Genomic DNA, 17,804 nt, shown 5'->3' on the forward strand with positions numbered 1-17,804 from the left:
AAGACCTCATGATTCATCTAGTCTGCCCTTATACTATTTCCTGTATATTTAAATTCAGTTATTATGGATTTACCAACCACTTCTGCTTGACATTTATACCTAAAGAGCAAAAGTCACTAAATGATATTTGAACACTTTACTGACGTTCCATTCTCTTTTTATTTTCCTTATTTTCCCTTTAGAAAATCATACTCATTTTATTCTCATCCTATGAGAGATTTCTTTCTCCAGGGTTAGAAGCATGATCTTTTTGTTGTAAAGGAAACTGAAAAGCAAACTGCTATGGGTAATTCTGCTTGACTTATTTATTTAACAACCATTTATAGTTATGATAACATCTGAAACAGTGTTTTACACCTAACTAAGCACTTCCATCCAACTTAAAATGTCACACACACTCCCGTGGTCATGTAATCACATTTTGGGTGCTGTTCAACTTATGACTGGTTGCCAAACACGCTATTATAAAGAGATAATATTTTCAAAAACGTTTCTGTTAATACTATATAACACCCTGTAGTTTTGTATATAATTTAATTCACTTCATATTAAAGAAAACATGTAATTCTGCTTATGAAAGAATTTATAACCTGTTACTTTTATAATGCAAAATCCTAGCTTTGATTTCATAAATAAGATATACACAATTTTATTTCTCCGCAAAACAATCTTGGAGACTGCTAATACACATCCATTCACAGCAACTATGCAGATAAATTTAACAAAGCACTGTTCCCATTGCTCTCCTACTGGTGCTGAGTGTTTAGTAATATAAAATATCAAGGCAATGAGATGAAAGATAAATCTTAAAGCCCAGACAGTCTCCTAATTTAATTTTGGATTCAAGGTGCATTTGAAATAATTTCCTACAAGGAGTGGGAAGGAAAACTCTGAGGACTTTTTCTTTTTGTGTTGTAAAACCTTGCTAATGACCTCCTTCATCTGAAAGTTAACAGATAACTGAAAACGGGAATTAATTTATTATGATATTTAATAGAATAAATGTAAAATGGGGTGTTCATTTTCTTTCAGTGTAAAGGGAAAAATACACATTTCAAATAAAGAGGAAAATACACATTTCAAATAAAACATAATTTATTTTGAAAACCAATTATAGATTGTATTCCTTAAAACATATTTGAAGCTGAGGTGGGTTTCAACAGGTTCTGATTAGTTTTGGAGAATCAGTAGCAGAAATTATGAGTAGTTCGGAGATCCAGTAAATACCACTTCTGACTGGCCTTGCCCCCATCTATTCTCTGCCTCCAGAGTTCCAACTAATTAGGAGGAAATTGAGTTTTTGCGGTAACCTTCCCCTGGAATGGAGAGGGAATGGAGATTTTCTTTGCCACGCCCACCAAGCCACATTGCGCTACATGTTTGTATCTATTTGGTGAGCTGCCCCGAGTCTTCGGAAAGGGGCGGCAAACGAATCTAATTAATAATAATAATAATAATAATAATAATAATAATAATAATAATAATAATAATATGCACACTAAGCCATGCCCACAGAACCAGTAATAAAAACATTTGAAACCCAGCTCTGATTTGAAGAGATTCTTAACTAATAAGAGTATGAAATAACTTCAGAAAAATAAAAATTGTGGAGGGACTCTGTTGTATAGAATACAAAATAATAGTTATACATTTTTAAGCTCAAATAGGAAAAGGAAGGAAGAGAGAAGTTGAAAATAAGTGATTCATGTAATCACTTTAATGTAGTCTATACAGATGAGTATATAATTTATATTCACCAACCATTAACTAAAGTGCTTTTAAAGCAAAGTTTTGAACAGCTTCTTATGTTATTATTATTCATGTTTTCATAGAGTAACAAAATCAAGAAAGAAACAACTTTTGGAATTGTTCTATTATTTATGAAGTGTCATTTGCCTAATTTAATGCTTATTTTTTACAAATAGACAATATGTATTACACTTTTCAATAATATTTTTAAAAAGCTTTTCTCATTTTTTGAATTTTCCATTGTCCCTTGATTTTCATTTCACCAACATTTTCTTTGACCTTTAGTAATTTGTTCTAATGGTAGTAGCCTGTGTAGTTCCTTTCTCTTGGAGATATTAATGTGGTACATTTTTATACCATTCTGTATTTCATGTTAAGGTAGAAGAATAGAATAGAATTCTTTATTTGCCAAGTGTGATTGGACACACAAAGAATTTGTCTTGGCGCATATGCTCTCAGTGTACATAAAAGAAAATATAGATTTGTCAAGAAACATGTGGTACAACACTTAATGATTGTCATATAAAGGTCAAATAAGCAATGAAGAAACAATCAATATTAATAAAAAATCATAGGATAAAAGCAACAAGTTACAGTCATACAGTCCTAAGTGGGAGGAAAAGGATGATAGTAATGATGAGAAAAAACTAGTAGAAATAGAAGTGCAGACTTAGTAAAAAGTTTGACAGTGTTGAGGGAATTATTGTATTTGTTTAGTAGAGTGATGGCGATCAGGAAAAAAACCTGTTCTTGTGTCTAGCTGTCTTGGTGTGCAGTGCTCTGTAGTGACGTTTTGAGGGTAGGAGTTGAAACAGTTTGTGTCCAGGATGTGAGGGGTCAGTAAATATTTTCACAGCTCTCTTTTTGATTCGTGCAGTATACAGGTCCTCAATGGAAGGCAGGTTGGCAGGAATTGTTTTTTCTGCAGTTCTGATTATCCTCTGAAGTCTGTGTTGGTCTTGTTGGGTTGCATAACCAAACCAGACAGTTATAGAGGTGCAGATGACAGGCTCAATGATTCCTCTGTAGAACTGTATCAGCAGCAGCTCCTTGGGCAGTTTGAGCTTCCTGAGTTAGCGCAGAAAGAACATTCTTTGTTGTGCTTTTTGATGTTAGGTCTTGAGATGTTTGATTTTAGGTCTTGAGATATGATAGAACCTAGAAATTTGAAAGTCTGTACTGTTGATACTGTGTTGTCTAGTGTTGTGAGAGGTGGAAGTATGGAAGGGTTTCTCCTAAAGTCTACCACCATTTCTATGGTTTTGAGTGTGTTTAGTTCTAGATTGTTCCGGTCACACCACAAGGTTAGTTGTTCAACCTCCTGTTTGTATGTGAATTCATCATTGTCTTGAATGAGTCCGATCATGGTTGTATCATCTGCAAACTTAAGTAGATTAACAGATGAATCATTTCAGACGCAATCATTGGAGTATAGAGAGAAGAGAAGGGTGAGAGAACACAACCTGGGGGGCGGGGGCTGTGCTAATTGTACATGTATCTGATGTGATTTTCCCTAGCTTCACCTGCTGCTCCCTGTCTGTTAGGAAGCTGTTATGCATTCTTTTCTTTTACTTAAATTAAAACTTTTACATAGTGATATGTTCTTAGACTCCACAGCACCAGCTTGTTTTTGATACGATTAGTAAGTATTATCTTATAGCAATTATGCTTTTGCTATGCAATTCTGAAATCTCCCCACTGATAATATCTCGCATCCATCAGAACTCAATTGTTGGGCCATCTTTTTCCAACATTATGGTTACCTTCAAAAAGTGAAATTGACTCCGACCTAGTCAAATGTAGATTACAATTCAGTATTTAGGAGCATAAAAGTCTATGTAGGGAATAAAACTTCCATCTACAAAGAGTTCCCAAAGGCTCTCTCTGTACTGGTTCACAGGGTAACAGGATGGCAGATAAGACTTGGCATTAATAAGTCAGATTAGTTCACATTAGGGCAGATACTTATAACTCCTTGCAACCACACTGATGTGTTCATAATTGCCACTAACTACTCAAAAAAGATGCAATTACTGTTGCAAAACAACTCTGAAAACATTAACCCAGCATGTGTCTGCAATAAAGTAGGGAAAGATAATGATAGGAATTAGTAAATGGCTGAAAATTAAAACCATTGTGCTAATAGTGTTATGTCAGTTTATTGTGAACGTGTGTACCTCTAAACCAGTGATGTATGTGTTGCATTACACAAAGGCTATTTTTCCTCCACCACGCACATGCTGTCCATGCACACACACACACATAAGCACACATAGGGCTCATATCCATTCATTCATTCCCCCATTCATTGAAAAAACTGGAAGGTTTTTCTTAACAATTTAACTCAATGTTTGTTTAGCAGTTTTCATTAACCTTTGATGTTCTCACATACAGTTATACAGTGATCCCCCGATCATTGCGAGGGTTCCATTCCAGGACCCCCCGCAACGAGCAGGTTTTCGCGAAGTAGCGCTGCGGAAGTAAAAACACCATCTGCGCATGTGCAGATGGTGTTTTTACTTCCGCAGCGCTAGCGAGGAGCCGAAGATTGGGGGCGGCGCGGCTGTTTTAAAACGTCGCCGCCGACATGGGGGGCTCGCTAGCACCCCCCTAACCCGGGTTGGGGGTTCGGGGGGGTGCTAGCGAGCCCCCCATGTCGGCGGCGACGTTTTAAAACACCCGCGCGGCTTTCCAATGAGTCCCGAAGACAAACGCCAAACTTCCGCGTTTGTCTTCGGGACTCATTGGAAAGCTGCGCGGGTGTTTTAAAACGTCGCCGCCGACATGGGGGGCTCGCTAGCACCCCCCGAACCCCCAACCCGGGTTTGGGGGGGTGCTAGCGAGCCCCCCATGTCGGCGGTGACGTTTTAAAACACCCGTGCGCCTTCCCAACTGAGCCCTCAAGCCAAGCGTCAAAGGCGAACTTCTGCGCTTGGCTTGAGGGCTCAGTTGGGAAGGCGCTCGGGTGTTTTAAAACGTCGCCGCCGACATGGGGGGCTCGCTAGCACCCCCCCCGAACCCCCAACCCGGGTTTGGGGGGGTGCTAGCAAGCCCCCCATGTCGGCGGCAACGTTTTAAAACACCCGCCCGCCTTCCCAACTGAGCCCTCAAGCCAAACGAACCCGGGTGGCCGGGCGAGCAGCGAGCGAACGGCGGGTGGCCAGGCGAAGGGCGGGCGAACGGCGGGCGAGCGGGTGCTGGGGAGGGCTTCTCGCTCTCCCGCCAGCAAGAGGGGGAGCGAACGGCGTGGGCAGGCTGCAGACAAGCCGTTCGCTCGGGCCGCTTCCCAGCTGAGTACTCAGCTGGGAAGCGGCCTGAGCAAACGACGTGGGCGGGAAAAGGGCGCGCGAGCCGCGGGCGCGCGGGCAGGCAAGCTGCAGACAAGCCGTTCGCTCGGGCCGCTTCCCAGCTGAGTACTCAGCTGGGAAGCGGCCCGAGCGAAGCGGCAGCAGCGAGGAGTTTGCGTGGGCGGTGGGGAAACTCCTCGCTGATGCCCGCCAAGAGGGGGAAGACCTAGGAAAGCCGCCCAGCAGCTGATCTGCCCGGCGCCATCTACGCATGCGTGCCCATAGAAAAAAAAGGGCACGCATGCGCAGATGGTGTTCTGACTTCCGGGTTCAAAAATCGCAAATTAGCCTGTTCGCAATGGTTGGGGACGCAATAACCGGGGGATCACTGTACTTTCTAACTTATCAGTTGACTACTTCTATTATGTGTACCTTGAAGTTCTTGCAATTCTGCTATAAAAATATTGTTAATAAAATGTAATTACCATTGCGTTAAATACCATGTACAGCAGACTATTGCTTTTACAATGCTGACCTTAACTTTTTAGTGGAAAATAAATGAATGCTAGCTTATTGGTTAAGCACAAATCTACATATAACTGCACTTTGCCAATTAGTAGTCAACAAAAGTAGAAATTTCTTCCCCTGGAATAAAATAGAAATCATTGAAGTGTGTACTTGGTTCAAGTATCTCAGACTTTTATTTCATTCTTTGTTTTTATAAATTTGTAGCTTTCTGATTTTTAGCTACAATCAGAAATTGCAACTTTCTGATTTTATGAAGCTCTTACTGTTTTTTAATTATTGTTCCTATCCTGTATCCTAGGCAATATTTTACAAAGTAGTTTTGCTCACCAACCCAGTAGTAATGTAGCCAGTAACTGCAGTTCAAGTTGTGATTTGCATGCCTCTTATGACATACTGGACAGGATAACTTGTTGCTAGAATATATTTGCTATAGCCAGCAGAGTTGAAGGGACTAAACAAAAGTTTCCTCGATTTTGTCCTAGTGGAGAATGCTTTGGCTGTTTTCTTAAAAAAGAATAAATATTACTTTATTGTCATTGTATGTGTATACACAGTATACACAGTATACAAAGTCACATGATGCCCAGAGATCAGTCTAAACACGTACCAATCCCCCCTCCAAAAAACCATGCCCCATCCAGCACAGATTCTCCATCCTGAACAACCCAAACATCTACACAACACACCAAGTAAATGATGGTGACTCTTTAGTTCATTGTTAAGTGCAAATATAGCTCTGGGATAAAAACTATTCAGGAAACATGTGATCCAAGTTTTAATTGTTCTGTATCTTCTGCTAGAAGGCAACAGCTCACAAAGATTGTAAGCAGGATGAGAAGAGTTTCTGAAAATGTTATGTACCTTCCTAGAAAAGCAAGATGTGAAGATATCATCCAGGGCGGGTAGCTGGAGCCCAATGATATTCTGGACAGTTTTAATAATTCTCTGTTAGAGCTTTTTTATCCGCTACAGAGCTGCTCCCATACAATGCAAGAATGCCGTATGTCAGGATACTCTCAAGAGTGCTGCTATAGTAGGAAAGCAGTAGATGCTGAGATAAATTTATCTTCCTGAGTTTCTACTTTGTAATGAGAAAGAGTGTAGTTATAAATATCCAATTCCTCAACGATTGTTCCGATTTGCTACTCTTTGGAAATCAGAGTCATGCAAGGACACATGAATGGAATGATTGGTCATAGAGTTAATGCTCACTTAACAACTGCCTTGTCCAGTGACCATTCAAAGTTTCACCCTTGCTGAAAAAGCAACTTTCCACCTATGACTGTTACAATATCCCTAAAGTCATGTGCTCACCATTTGTATGCTTCACAATCTGTTTCTGACAAGCAGTGTTAACAGAGAACCTTGCAATAAAATTGCAAGTCATGGACACGTGATATTTTGCTTAACAACCACAGATGATTCAGGTAACAACCATGATAGATGTTAAAATTATAAATTCATCATGTGATTTCCAGATGACTGTTACTTAGTGGACTGTTAATTGCTAGTCCCAATTTGGTTGTTAAGCAAGGATTACTTTATCATGAAGGTTTTATGCTAATGGAAATATGTAAGTTTTGAGAACAAAATACTCACACACTTCTGTGGCTCTAAAATAATACAAAGCAGCACAGCATGTAAGGCAAATAGTCAGACTCCTTATAACATAGAAACATAGAAGATTGATGGCAGAAAAAGACGTCATGGTCCATCTAGTCTGCCCTTATACTATTTCCTGTATTTTATCTTAGGATGGATACATGTTTATCCCAGGCATGTTTAAATTCAGTTATTGTGGATTTACCAACCACGTCTGCTGGAAGTTTGTTCCAAGCATCTACTACTCTTTCAGTAAAATAATATTTTCTCACGTTCCTTCTGATCTTTCCCCCAACTAACCTCAGATTGTGCCCCCTTGTTCTTGTGTTCATTTTCCTATTAAAACACTTCTCTCCTGAACCTTATCTAACCCTTTAACATATTTAAATGTTTCAATCATGTCCCCCCTTTCCTTTCTGTTTTCCAGACTATACAGATTGAGTTCATTAAGTCTTTCCTGATATGTTTTATGCTTAAGACCCTCCACCATTTTTGTAGCCCGTCTTTGGACCCATTCAATTTTATCAATATCTTTTTGTAGGCGATGTCTCCAGAACTGAACACAGTATTCCAAATGTGGTCTCACCAGCGCTCTATACAGTGGGATCACAATCTCCCTCTTCCTGCTTGTTATACCTCTAGCTATGCAGCCAAGCATTCTGCTTGCTTTCCCTACCATCTGACTGCACTCACCCATTTTGAGACTGTCAGAAATTACTACCCTTAAATCCTTCTCTTCTGAAGTTTTTGCTAGCACAGAACTGCCAATACAATACTCAGATTGAGGATTCCTTTTGCCTAAGTGCATTATTTTACATTTGGAAACATTAAACTGCAGTTTCCATTGCTTTGACCACTTATCTGGTAAAGCTAAATCATTTGCCATATTACAGACACCTCCAGGAATATCAACCCTATTGCACACTTTAGAGTCATTGGCAAATAGGCAAACCTTCCCTACCTAACCTTCCCCTATGTCACTCACAAACATATTAAAAAGAATAGGACCCAGAACACACCCTTGTGGCACACTGCTGGTAACCAGGCTCGCCATTAACAAAAACCCTCTGATATCTACGCTTCAGCCAGCTGCAAATCCACTGAACTATTCAGGGATTAAGTCCAATCTTCACTAATTTATCTATCAGCTCTTTATGTGGAACCGTATCAAAGGCTTTGCTGAAGTCCAAATAGGCAATATCCATGGCACCACCAATATCCATGGCACCACAAAGGTCACCTATGTCACCTTTGTGACATAGTCAAAGAAATCAATGAGATTAGTCTGACATGATTTGCCCTCAGTAAAACCATGCTGGTTTGGGTCCAATAAATTATTGGTTTTTAGGTGCTGATTTATCCTCTTTTTGAGTAGAGTCTCCATCATTTTAACTATAACTGATGTCAAGCTAGCTAGTAACTGAGTAGTTGATGCATGGAGCCCACTATCATCACCTAACCCCAAAAACCTTACCATTAGACTATTTATTGTTGACCTCTCCCGATTCCTAAGAGGCCAGTAAGGGGCGTGCATAAGTGCACCAGAGTGCCTTCCGTCCCCGGTCCTGATAGTATCTTAGTAGTCTTAGTAGTACCGGTCTTAGTAGTATCATGTATATAAACATTGTTATATCTTTGTATATATCTTTGTAGTCAAGAAATAAATAAATTTATTCTTTTGAATTGAATGGGGGTGATTCAGAAGTAGAGTGTTGAATAGAAGACAGCTTATAGATGTATGTTTGGCAATTTACTTGAGAAGATGTATAATGATAATGATAATGATAATAATAATCTAATTAGAAATAGAATCACATATTTGATAGTTATTCTAGATATTGTGCTATATTTTATCTTTGAGGCATGTTGTGCATGTAGACTACTACGTTTCATATACAAAGCTAATGCTGCCGAGGTTGCATAAATCTACTAATATAGAGAGCAGTGTTTGAGTATGGTTTGTATGTTCCTGTGACTTACTAATGCTGAGCTGGATGCATTTCCATGCTGATATGGGATTTATAAGCCTTATATGCCTTCTGAGTCATCTGTGCACAGTTGAGCTTCAGCAATGCCTTTAGAAATGCCAAAACTGAAGATTCCATATTGCTTTGTATTTGTAAATCTTCCTATCTTATAGTGTATTATACTTTTATTTTATTAAGCTTCTCATGGCTTTCTCTGTAGGTACAAGATTGCCGCTTTTGTCCTATGAACTTTTATTTTATTAAGCTTCTCATGATTTTCTCTGTAGGTACAAGATTGCCGCTTTTGTCCTATTTCTCTTGCAATGTGTCATAAATTTCCCTTATTAATGCAACAGTTAGAGGTAGTATCACTGTATCATAAGTCAATCACATCTATAATAAAGAGTTGAATTTCTGGCTTGTTTCTTCTGCTTGTTGGTTTATATACCTCCCAAAGCATTATAATTGACAAGCTTTTGGTGACTGATCAGATTATTTTCTCTTTAATATGGCAAATGAAGGTTTGTTTGGATTCCTTTAAGGAACTGAACATTGAAGTTGTCAAGGAAAACTTTTATTTTAATGGATAAAAGATTAGAGGGGTTGCAAAAAATTCATCTCCTTCCACCTAAGAATGATTTTTTTCGTTGGTCAAGAATCTATCACTGGGAATTTAAGCTGTACTACCGGGTATAGTAACTTGTACATGTCCTCAAAAGTGATTCAGTAGCAGAAAAAAAGAGAGAGAAATTGGTAATTATGTCTCATTCATGTTGTGTTATGAATTAATATTGTCCTACTAAGCAGCATTCAGATAAGTGCTATTGCTAATTACATAGCAATAGAACTTACACTTATATACCACTTCCTAGTGCTTTACAGCCCTAAGTGGTTTACATAGTCAGCCTCTTGCCCCCAACAATCTGGGTGCTCATTTTACCAATCTCGGAAGGATGGAAGGCTGAGTCAACCTTTTGAGCCGGTCAGGGTCAAACTGGCTTGTGGCAAAGGTTAGTCTATAATCGTGCATTCTGTAATAGTGCACTGTGGCTCATAGCTTAATTATCTCCTGTAATTTAGATACGAATCAAACAAATATGTCTGGATATTTGAATCACTTTTTAGAGTCTTTATTAGATAATTATATTGTTCCAGTTTATTTCTTCTGCACGGCAAGTATTACAGGCTTCTATATTGACATTTAATTTATTACACTTTATTGGTATTTAATTTAATAATTCTGCTACCAGGTATAGCAACTCTCTTATATCCTCCGCTCCTTAAACTTTGTAACTTTGCTTCCGGGTATTGTACCTCTCATATGTCCTCAGATTTTGTAGTGAAACAAGTGATTCAGTAAACGATAATGTGGTTACTGTTATATTACAGCAATTCTACACTAGAGTTGTTCCCAACTTGATCATTTTTAGTATCTTAATCCTTAATTGATGGAGTAATAAATATAATATTAGTTCTATACCAATATGGCCATAATTTAGTAAGGGTCAATTATTATAAGAAAAGCTTATTTTCCCCAAAATGATAGTTAAATGCATCATCATAAAATGATACACTTTTTATAAAACAGATGTAATAAGATTTGGAAGGCTATTTTACTAAAGAGATAGCGTGCCACGATAATGGTTGCTAACTGCAAAATTGCATGAAGAAAGAAAAAAAAACCATGTAAATACCAGAAAATTTATAAAATAAAAGTTAAAGGAAATAAATAGAAACATAGAAACATAACAAGCAGGAAGAGGGAGATTATGATCCCGCTATATAGAATGCTGGTGAGACCACATGTGGAATACTGTGTTCAGTTCTGGAGACCTCACCTACAAAAAGATATTGACAAAATTGAACGGGTCCAAAGACGGGCTACAAGAATGGTGGAAGGTCTTAAGCATAAAACGTATCAGGAAAGACTTAATGAACTCAATCTGTATAGTCTGGAGGTCAGAAGGAAAAGGGGGGACATGATCGAAACATTTAAATATATTAAAGGGTTAAATAAGGTTCAGGAGGGAAGTGTTTTTAATAGGAAAGTGAACACAAGAACAAGGGGACACAATCTGAAGTTAGTTGGGGGAAAGATCAAAAGCAACATGAGAAAATATTATTTTACTGAAAGAGTAGTAGATCCTTGGAACAAACTTCCAGCAGACGTGGTAGATAAATCCACAATAACTGAATTTAAACATGCCTGGGATAAACATATATCTATCCTAAGATAAAATACAGAAAATAGTATAAGGGCAGACTAGATGGACCATGAGGTCTTTTTCTGCCATCAGTCTTCTATGTTTCTATGTTACCAGCAGATGCCAAATAGTCCCCCTTAGAGTTAAAAATCATTGTCAACACCTCTCCCCTAGCTGTCAGATACAAACAGTTTCAAATACAGTGGTACTTCTACCTAAGAACGCCCCTACTTAAGAACTTTTCTAGATAAGAACCGGGTGTTCAAGATTTTTTTGCCTCTTCTTAAGAACCATTTTTTACTTAAGAACCCGAGCTCAGAAACATTTCCCAGGAAATTTGAGAGTGGCATGAAGGCCTGGCCAGTTTCCTGCCACTCCCCCTTTAACCCAGGCCATCATGGGCTTTTCTGGGCTGCCAGAGGAGGCTTTCAGCGGCGCTTAAAGAGGTTTTGGCAGCCCAGAGCAAACGGAGCATTTTCCTTCCTCTGGGTGATTGGAGAGGGAATAAACCACTTCGCTGGGGTGATTGCCTCACACTATCTCCCGGTGCGAGGTTGCCTCCTGGAGTGTCTGGGCATGGAAAGGCAAAAGGGGTGCTTCGCCCCGCTGGATCAACTTGGCTTCAGCCAAACGGAGGAGTCACACAGTGAAGAAAAGGTGCTGGCTACAAAGCGAGCAAGCAAGAGGAGAGGAGAGCCCTTCAGCATGGGAAGGAAGAGGAAGCAGGTAACAGCAGCAGCAGCTGCCGCTGCCTTTCAATCAAAAGAGTGGGAGGTTCCCCCCCTCTCGCCTGCCTGGTTTTCTCTCTCTGACGCAGTGTACGGGAGGCAGCCTTGCACCAGGTGTATGGGAGGCACGTGCTCATCGCTGCCGCCTCAGATTCCCTCTCTCTTTTTTTTTTAAGTTTTAAAGTTTTGGATTTTTTTTATTCCCCTCACCTTCTTCCTTCAGCAGCGACTGTACTCCTCCTCCTCCTCCCACCCAAATCCTGAGCTTTTATTTCTTTCCTAATGGATTTGCACATATTATTTGCATTTACATTGATTCCTATGGGAAAAATTGTTTCTATTTAAGAACATTTCTACTTAAGAACCTGGTCACGGAACGAATTAAGTTCTTAAGTAGAAGTACTTGGGAAGCATCATCTTCAGTAATGGATCTTTGGACTAAGAAATGGATTCTCAGATCAGCAAGCCCAGCCAGGCTCTGGGACAGCTGCATACTAGAGTGTTCAATAAGCCTTAGTACCTCCATAAAATTGAAAGCCTACTGAACTGTAGTTGCCCATTCTCTCCTATATGGATGTCAGTTCTTCTAGACTCTATACCAACAACATATCAAACAACTAGAGAAATTTTATATGCATTATCTCTGTTCCAGCCATACTACCTGGAGGTCTGGAAACATGTGAAGTCCATCACCTGATTATCAGAGACCAGATCTGGAGTATGGGACAAATCATTAGAATGCATGACCACCATATAACTCCCCAGTTACTCTATGATGTACTAGACTAGAGACTGTGAAGAGACCTTAAAGTCATCTACACAAGCACATCAAAGATGCTGTGAATGAAACCTGTACTGCTGTGACATCCAGCAAAGCTGTAACTGTCCTTTGAAGCCTCTTCTGGCTTTGAAGATAGGCTTAATCAAAAACTAATGGAAAACATTGAGTGGCATCATATAATAATAACAGAAGTTATTATAATGGAGTCCCATGCCCCAATTGTGTTAGACTTTGCATTTCTAGACTGTGTTTGCAGAGCCATCTCATAAATGAACACAATGTATCATCTTTGAATCTGAAGGACTACCTATATATAAATTGAATACAGGGAGGAAAAACTCCTATTGAACTTTTGTCCTCTAGATTGTAACAGCCATATCCAAGTAATATCATTTCTGCTATTAAGGATGTTTAGGGCAAAACATGTAGTAATTCTGATTTAATAGAACAGCCTTTTTATTTCATATCCAACTTTTTAATACTGAGTTAAAGGTTTCTGAGGAATTAATAACTCAGAGCATTTATAATAAAAAGCCAATAACCCATCAGGTCCAGATCCCTTTCCTGTTTTAATCTTCTTAATAGCTTCACAAATGTCCTTTATTGCTATGGGCTCATTCATAATCTATTTCTATTTCTCTGTAACCTTCAGTAAATTTTGTTTCTTATATATTCTTATATACTGTTTTCTCTAAGGAAATATTTTGTCCTTTATATAAATTGGAATAATATTGATGAAATACTTCTTTGCATAGACACATTATCTATTATTACAATACTTCCCCCTTATAACTTCAATGTCATTTTCTTTTTCTTTTCATAATTTATATGCCAACCACTTCTCTGATTTATTCGTAAACTTTTTTTTACATAACTCATTTCCCCCCATTTTTTCTTAGTGTTAACATAGATAATTGTTATTTGGAAGAAGTTTAATTTATTGAGAAATATTTATCTTCTCTGGAATCTTCTTTAATTCCTTTCCTTTTTGTCTTATTCAAAACAGCTTGTGTTTTCCCTTGTCTATTCTTTTTGAGTTTACTGTAGTGTTGTATAAAGTAACCTCACTTGAAAGCTTTGCTTCCACCCACACCATTCTCTACCTTTATTAAGATTATTTTCAAAGTAATCTATTTCTTTTTATACTTTTCCACTATTGCTTCTTTCTGTAATGGCATGCCATTTTATCACTCTCTGAAAGGACTGGGTTTCCATTTAAAAACCAAACTCTCTTTGGTAATTTTTCTACTTTATGAACCTTAGTTTGAATACATAGAGATATGTTCTTGGAAAAGATCTGCCTCTCTGAAAAATTGGAATACCATCTTCAGGTGCCACTGCATCAACAAGTTCTAAATTGTCCATAAAACTAAAAAAAACCCTTTTGGTAATTCACCTTATGTAATTTTAATATTTTTTCTTAAAAGTTCAGACTACATTTGAAGAGATCACTCCATTCCATTTGCCTGAGTCTTCCCGGTTTGTATGCCGCCCCGAGTTTGTATGCCGCCCCGAGTCTACGGAGAGGGGCGGCATACAAATCTAATAAATAAAAATAAATAAAAGCTTTTTTGCTTAATGATTGTTTCATTCCTCTTTACTTATGTAACGGTTTTTGTTTGTTCTCCTCAAGGCCCTCTCTATGCTTTCAATAAACACTTATTTGTTTTAACAATGTTTCATTTGTAGTATTTTTACCTTCTTTGTTAATAAAGCATCACATATGGTAAACAAATTCTTATAATTTTAAACCAAGTGCAAAAAAAAAGATAATGTACAGGTGCATAGAGATTTTCCTAGGTACACAAAAGTTTGAAAATAATCAACATCTGAGCTAACATAAAATAAAGAATATTAAAATATCACTTGAGGTTAAAAAAACCACTGCATTGGATCAGTAGTCAGCAACTTATATCCTTTGTTTCAACTCATCTAAACACATTTTCCTGTAATGTGGTATCTTTGAAATGTGTTGACTGACATTTGGGACTGGCACATGCAACTTATCAGAAGCATATGCTGTTGGAAAAAGATTGCTTAAAGGTAGCGGTAACTGTACAGTGTATATAATGGTCCAATGCAAATCCAGACTGTTCAACATATGGAACCAATGAAATTTAGCAGCAACACAGCAGCTTATATCTGAGCGCTTTATTATTATTTTATTTACTGAAAACACTGCAGTGGGTTCAATAGCAACTGGCATTTGGATTAATCATTGGTATTCAAACATCAAATAAAAATCAGAAGTGTAAATGTTTCAGATATATTCTGGCCACAACAATTCTACAGTAATAGCAGTTATTACTTTGCACATCTGTTGGTTCTGCAGAAATATAATTTGTTCCCTTTCAGTTTGCATATTTCATTTTACAAATGTAATGGATTATAAATACAACCTTAATTCATTTCAAAGTCAAGAAGACAGCATTCATAGCAAATAAGTGTTTCTTTGAATTAAACATGCACCTGGGTTTATAAATGAATTTGGGTGAGATATCTGATAATCTTTTTACTACCACAGCTGGATTGTATTTATTGTGATTTATTTGTTCCAGTAGACCGTTAATGCAATATTCATTCTTAACAAGTCCACTGATTCTAATTCTGTAATCACATTGGACATATTAATTGTGAAAATATCACTTTTTAAATGTTAAACTTCTAAATTGCATTCTAACTCATGAAAACTCCTCTTTTCTTCTTGATCCATTCAGTGATATACTGTTTACAGTGGGTAACTTTCTTATCTGTTATCTAAGAAATGATACAGTACAAATGTTATATTTCCACCATGAATCCTTGATTTATTTCTTGGGGGGAAATCTGCACATTCTTTAAGTTTTATCAATACCCTCTCTAACAAGAGTTCTTATCAGATGTAATACTCCCTTGCATTAAGAACTGAAAGAGTACAAAAGATTTTGATTGCCTATAGCTCATATTGTGGTAAAACATAGCAACAATGTATGCTCAATTCAAATAGTATTGAATAGTATCAAAATCTTGACTTAAATTTATCGGAACAAGATTGAAATGATTCTTCAGAATATGCAGTTTCTTCACTTCTATTTGTTTGCTTTTCCCTTCTTTTATAAACCTTTTACAAATTGGATTTAATCAGGATTTTAGTCTGATCATAAAACATAGTTCATAACAGCTAAGTGTAGGGTGCTACAAGGTTTCACAAGGACAGTTTGAATATCCCAGGATATCATGCAGTACTAAACCATGGATAGACATGCCACATTTAGTAAGACAATATATTTTTATGCTTGCATTGATTTTCTGTTGTCATGCAACTTGCCTGCCCGTGCTACTAACAATAGAAAAATCAGAATAAATTTAATAAAGGAGTATTAGTAGGTTGTTTTCTCTGCTGCTTAAAGAAACCATGTATTATTAGAATAGAATAAGTACATTCTAAAGCCAAAAGTGGTGGTGACATTGAGAAGATAAGAAAAAATATTTATAGGTAAATATTTATAGGTAAATTTATAGGTAGAAAGGTTATCTATTATTGCAGATGTACATTGGTGCTGATTCACCATGTGACCAAGCCTATTGCTTGATCAGTTGGGCCAATTTATATATGACTAATAAATTGTGAATAATGTAATGTTAAATACATGATTTAACACGTGCAGTCAACAAATAACAATCTCTCATTAGGACAGATTAAAAAGAAAACGCATGTTTGTCTGTGGCACATAGGTATGCATTAAATAAACTCTAATTGCTTACTGACTCTCTGCATTTTATTCAACAGTCTTTCATCAGCAATATCAGCATTTCAATGAGAGGTAACAATGAGAGGAAGGCATATTTTTTTGTATATTATTAGCCATATTAGTTTATCATAGGAACAGATTGATTAGAAAGGTGAAGTAGGAGGAAATTTGAATCTGTTCAATTGCACATATCCACGATAGCACCACAGGAACATGGACAGGGAGCATCATCTCACTAGATTAATTGATCAACATCTCCTTGAGGAAGAGCCAAGAACTACATGGCCTTCTTTCTAGAACAAATTACATATTTTGAGTATCCTCTGATATTTCATATCCCAACAAGAAGTGTCCAAGAAATTAAAGGAATGTGATGCTTCATTTCTTTGGATTTTTCTGTATTTGCATTCCTCTCCATAATTTCTGGGCTTCATTCTACCTACTAACATGATGTTTTACTATACTATAATTGAAGATGTTACTGAAGTGCTTCCCGCATTATGATTTTTAACCCAAATGCTTTCTTAAGGCGAGACGTTTTAAAAGATTATCAGATAATTATAAGGGACTCTGTAAATGCATAAGTGCCACTTATAATCTCATTTAACTAAGGAAGTTTTGCATTGAATAAAATTTCACAACATTGCAAGCCTTCCTGATTGTTTTTCTATTGATTCATTCTCTATGCATTTCTTCTTTCCTTTTCCCCCCAGGTGTGCCAATGCTGTTTGTAATCCTCTGGGGAATTGTCAAGTACCTTTATGAAGATGAGGGGTTGGTTCAGTTCTGATTCTTAACTAATTCATGTGAAGGTTGTGTTTTGTGGAAGGGGATGAAGTTGCACATTTTTCTTGGTTATAATTGCTTTGGCAATGGCTATTGTATTGACATCTTGTGCATTTGCTCCAGTTGTCACTTGAAAAGTGTAAAAGCTTCTCATTACATTTTATTCAAACAAATAAGCACAAGCTTTTGCTGTTCCGCAACTTCTGCATGCCTAAATATATATCTGGCTGGAAAAATACACTGTTTTATTTGTCCTGAACTTCATCATGACTCATCATCACACTTGGACAGCCTGTCTTTAAACTTGTATTTCTAAAGGCAGCCAAAATGCCTGGCTTATTTAATAAAGCTTTCCAATGGTGGCATTAATCTATGTGATGGAAAAAAATGCACATTTTGATGATCAAGAGTGGTGATTTTGTTGAAACAACACTAATCAGA

General features: G+C 37.4%; 1 protein-coding gene across 1 annotated transcript in view; it reads left to right on the forward strand.

Annotated features, from left to right (window-relative positions):
* GLP1R (glucagon like peptide 1 receptor) overlaps positions 1-17,804 on the forward strand; it is a 104,925-nt gene that overhangs the window by 58,365 nt on the left and 28,756 nt on the right. Inside the window, exon 10 of the mRNA XM_070727383.1 lies at positions 17,291-17,351. Coding sequence (XP_070583484.1) covers positions 17,291-17,351 — 61 coding nt within the window. The remainder of the gene's footprint in view (positions 1-17,290; positions 17,352-17,804) is intronic.

The sequence above is a fragment of the Erythrolamprus reginae genome, chromosome 1 (assembly GCF_031021105.1).
Source record: "Erythrolamprus reginae isolate rEryReg1 chromosome 1, rEryReg1.hap1, whole genome shotgun sequence".
Classification (NCBI taxonomy): Eukaryota; Metazoa; Chordata; class Lepidosauria; order Squamata; family Dipsadidae; genus Erythrolamprus; species Erythrolamprus reginae.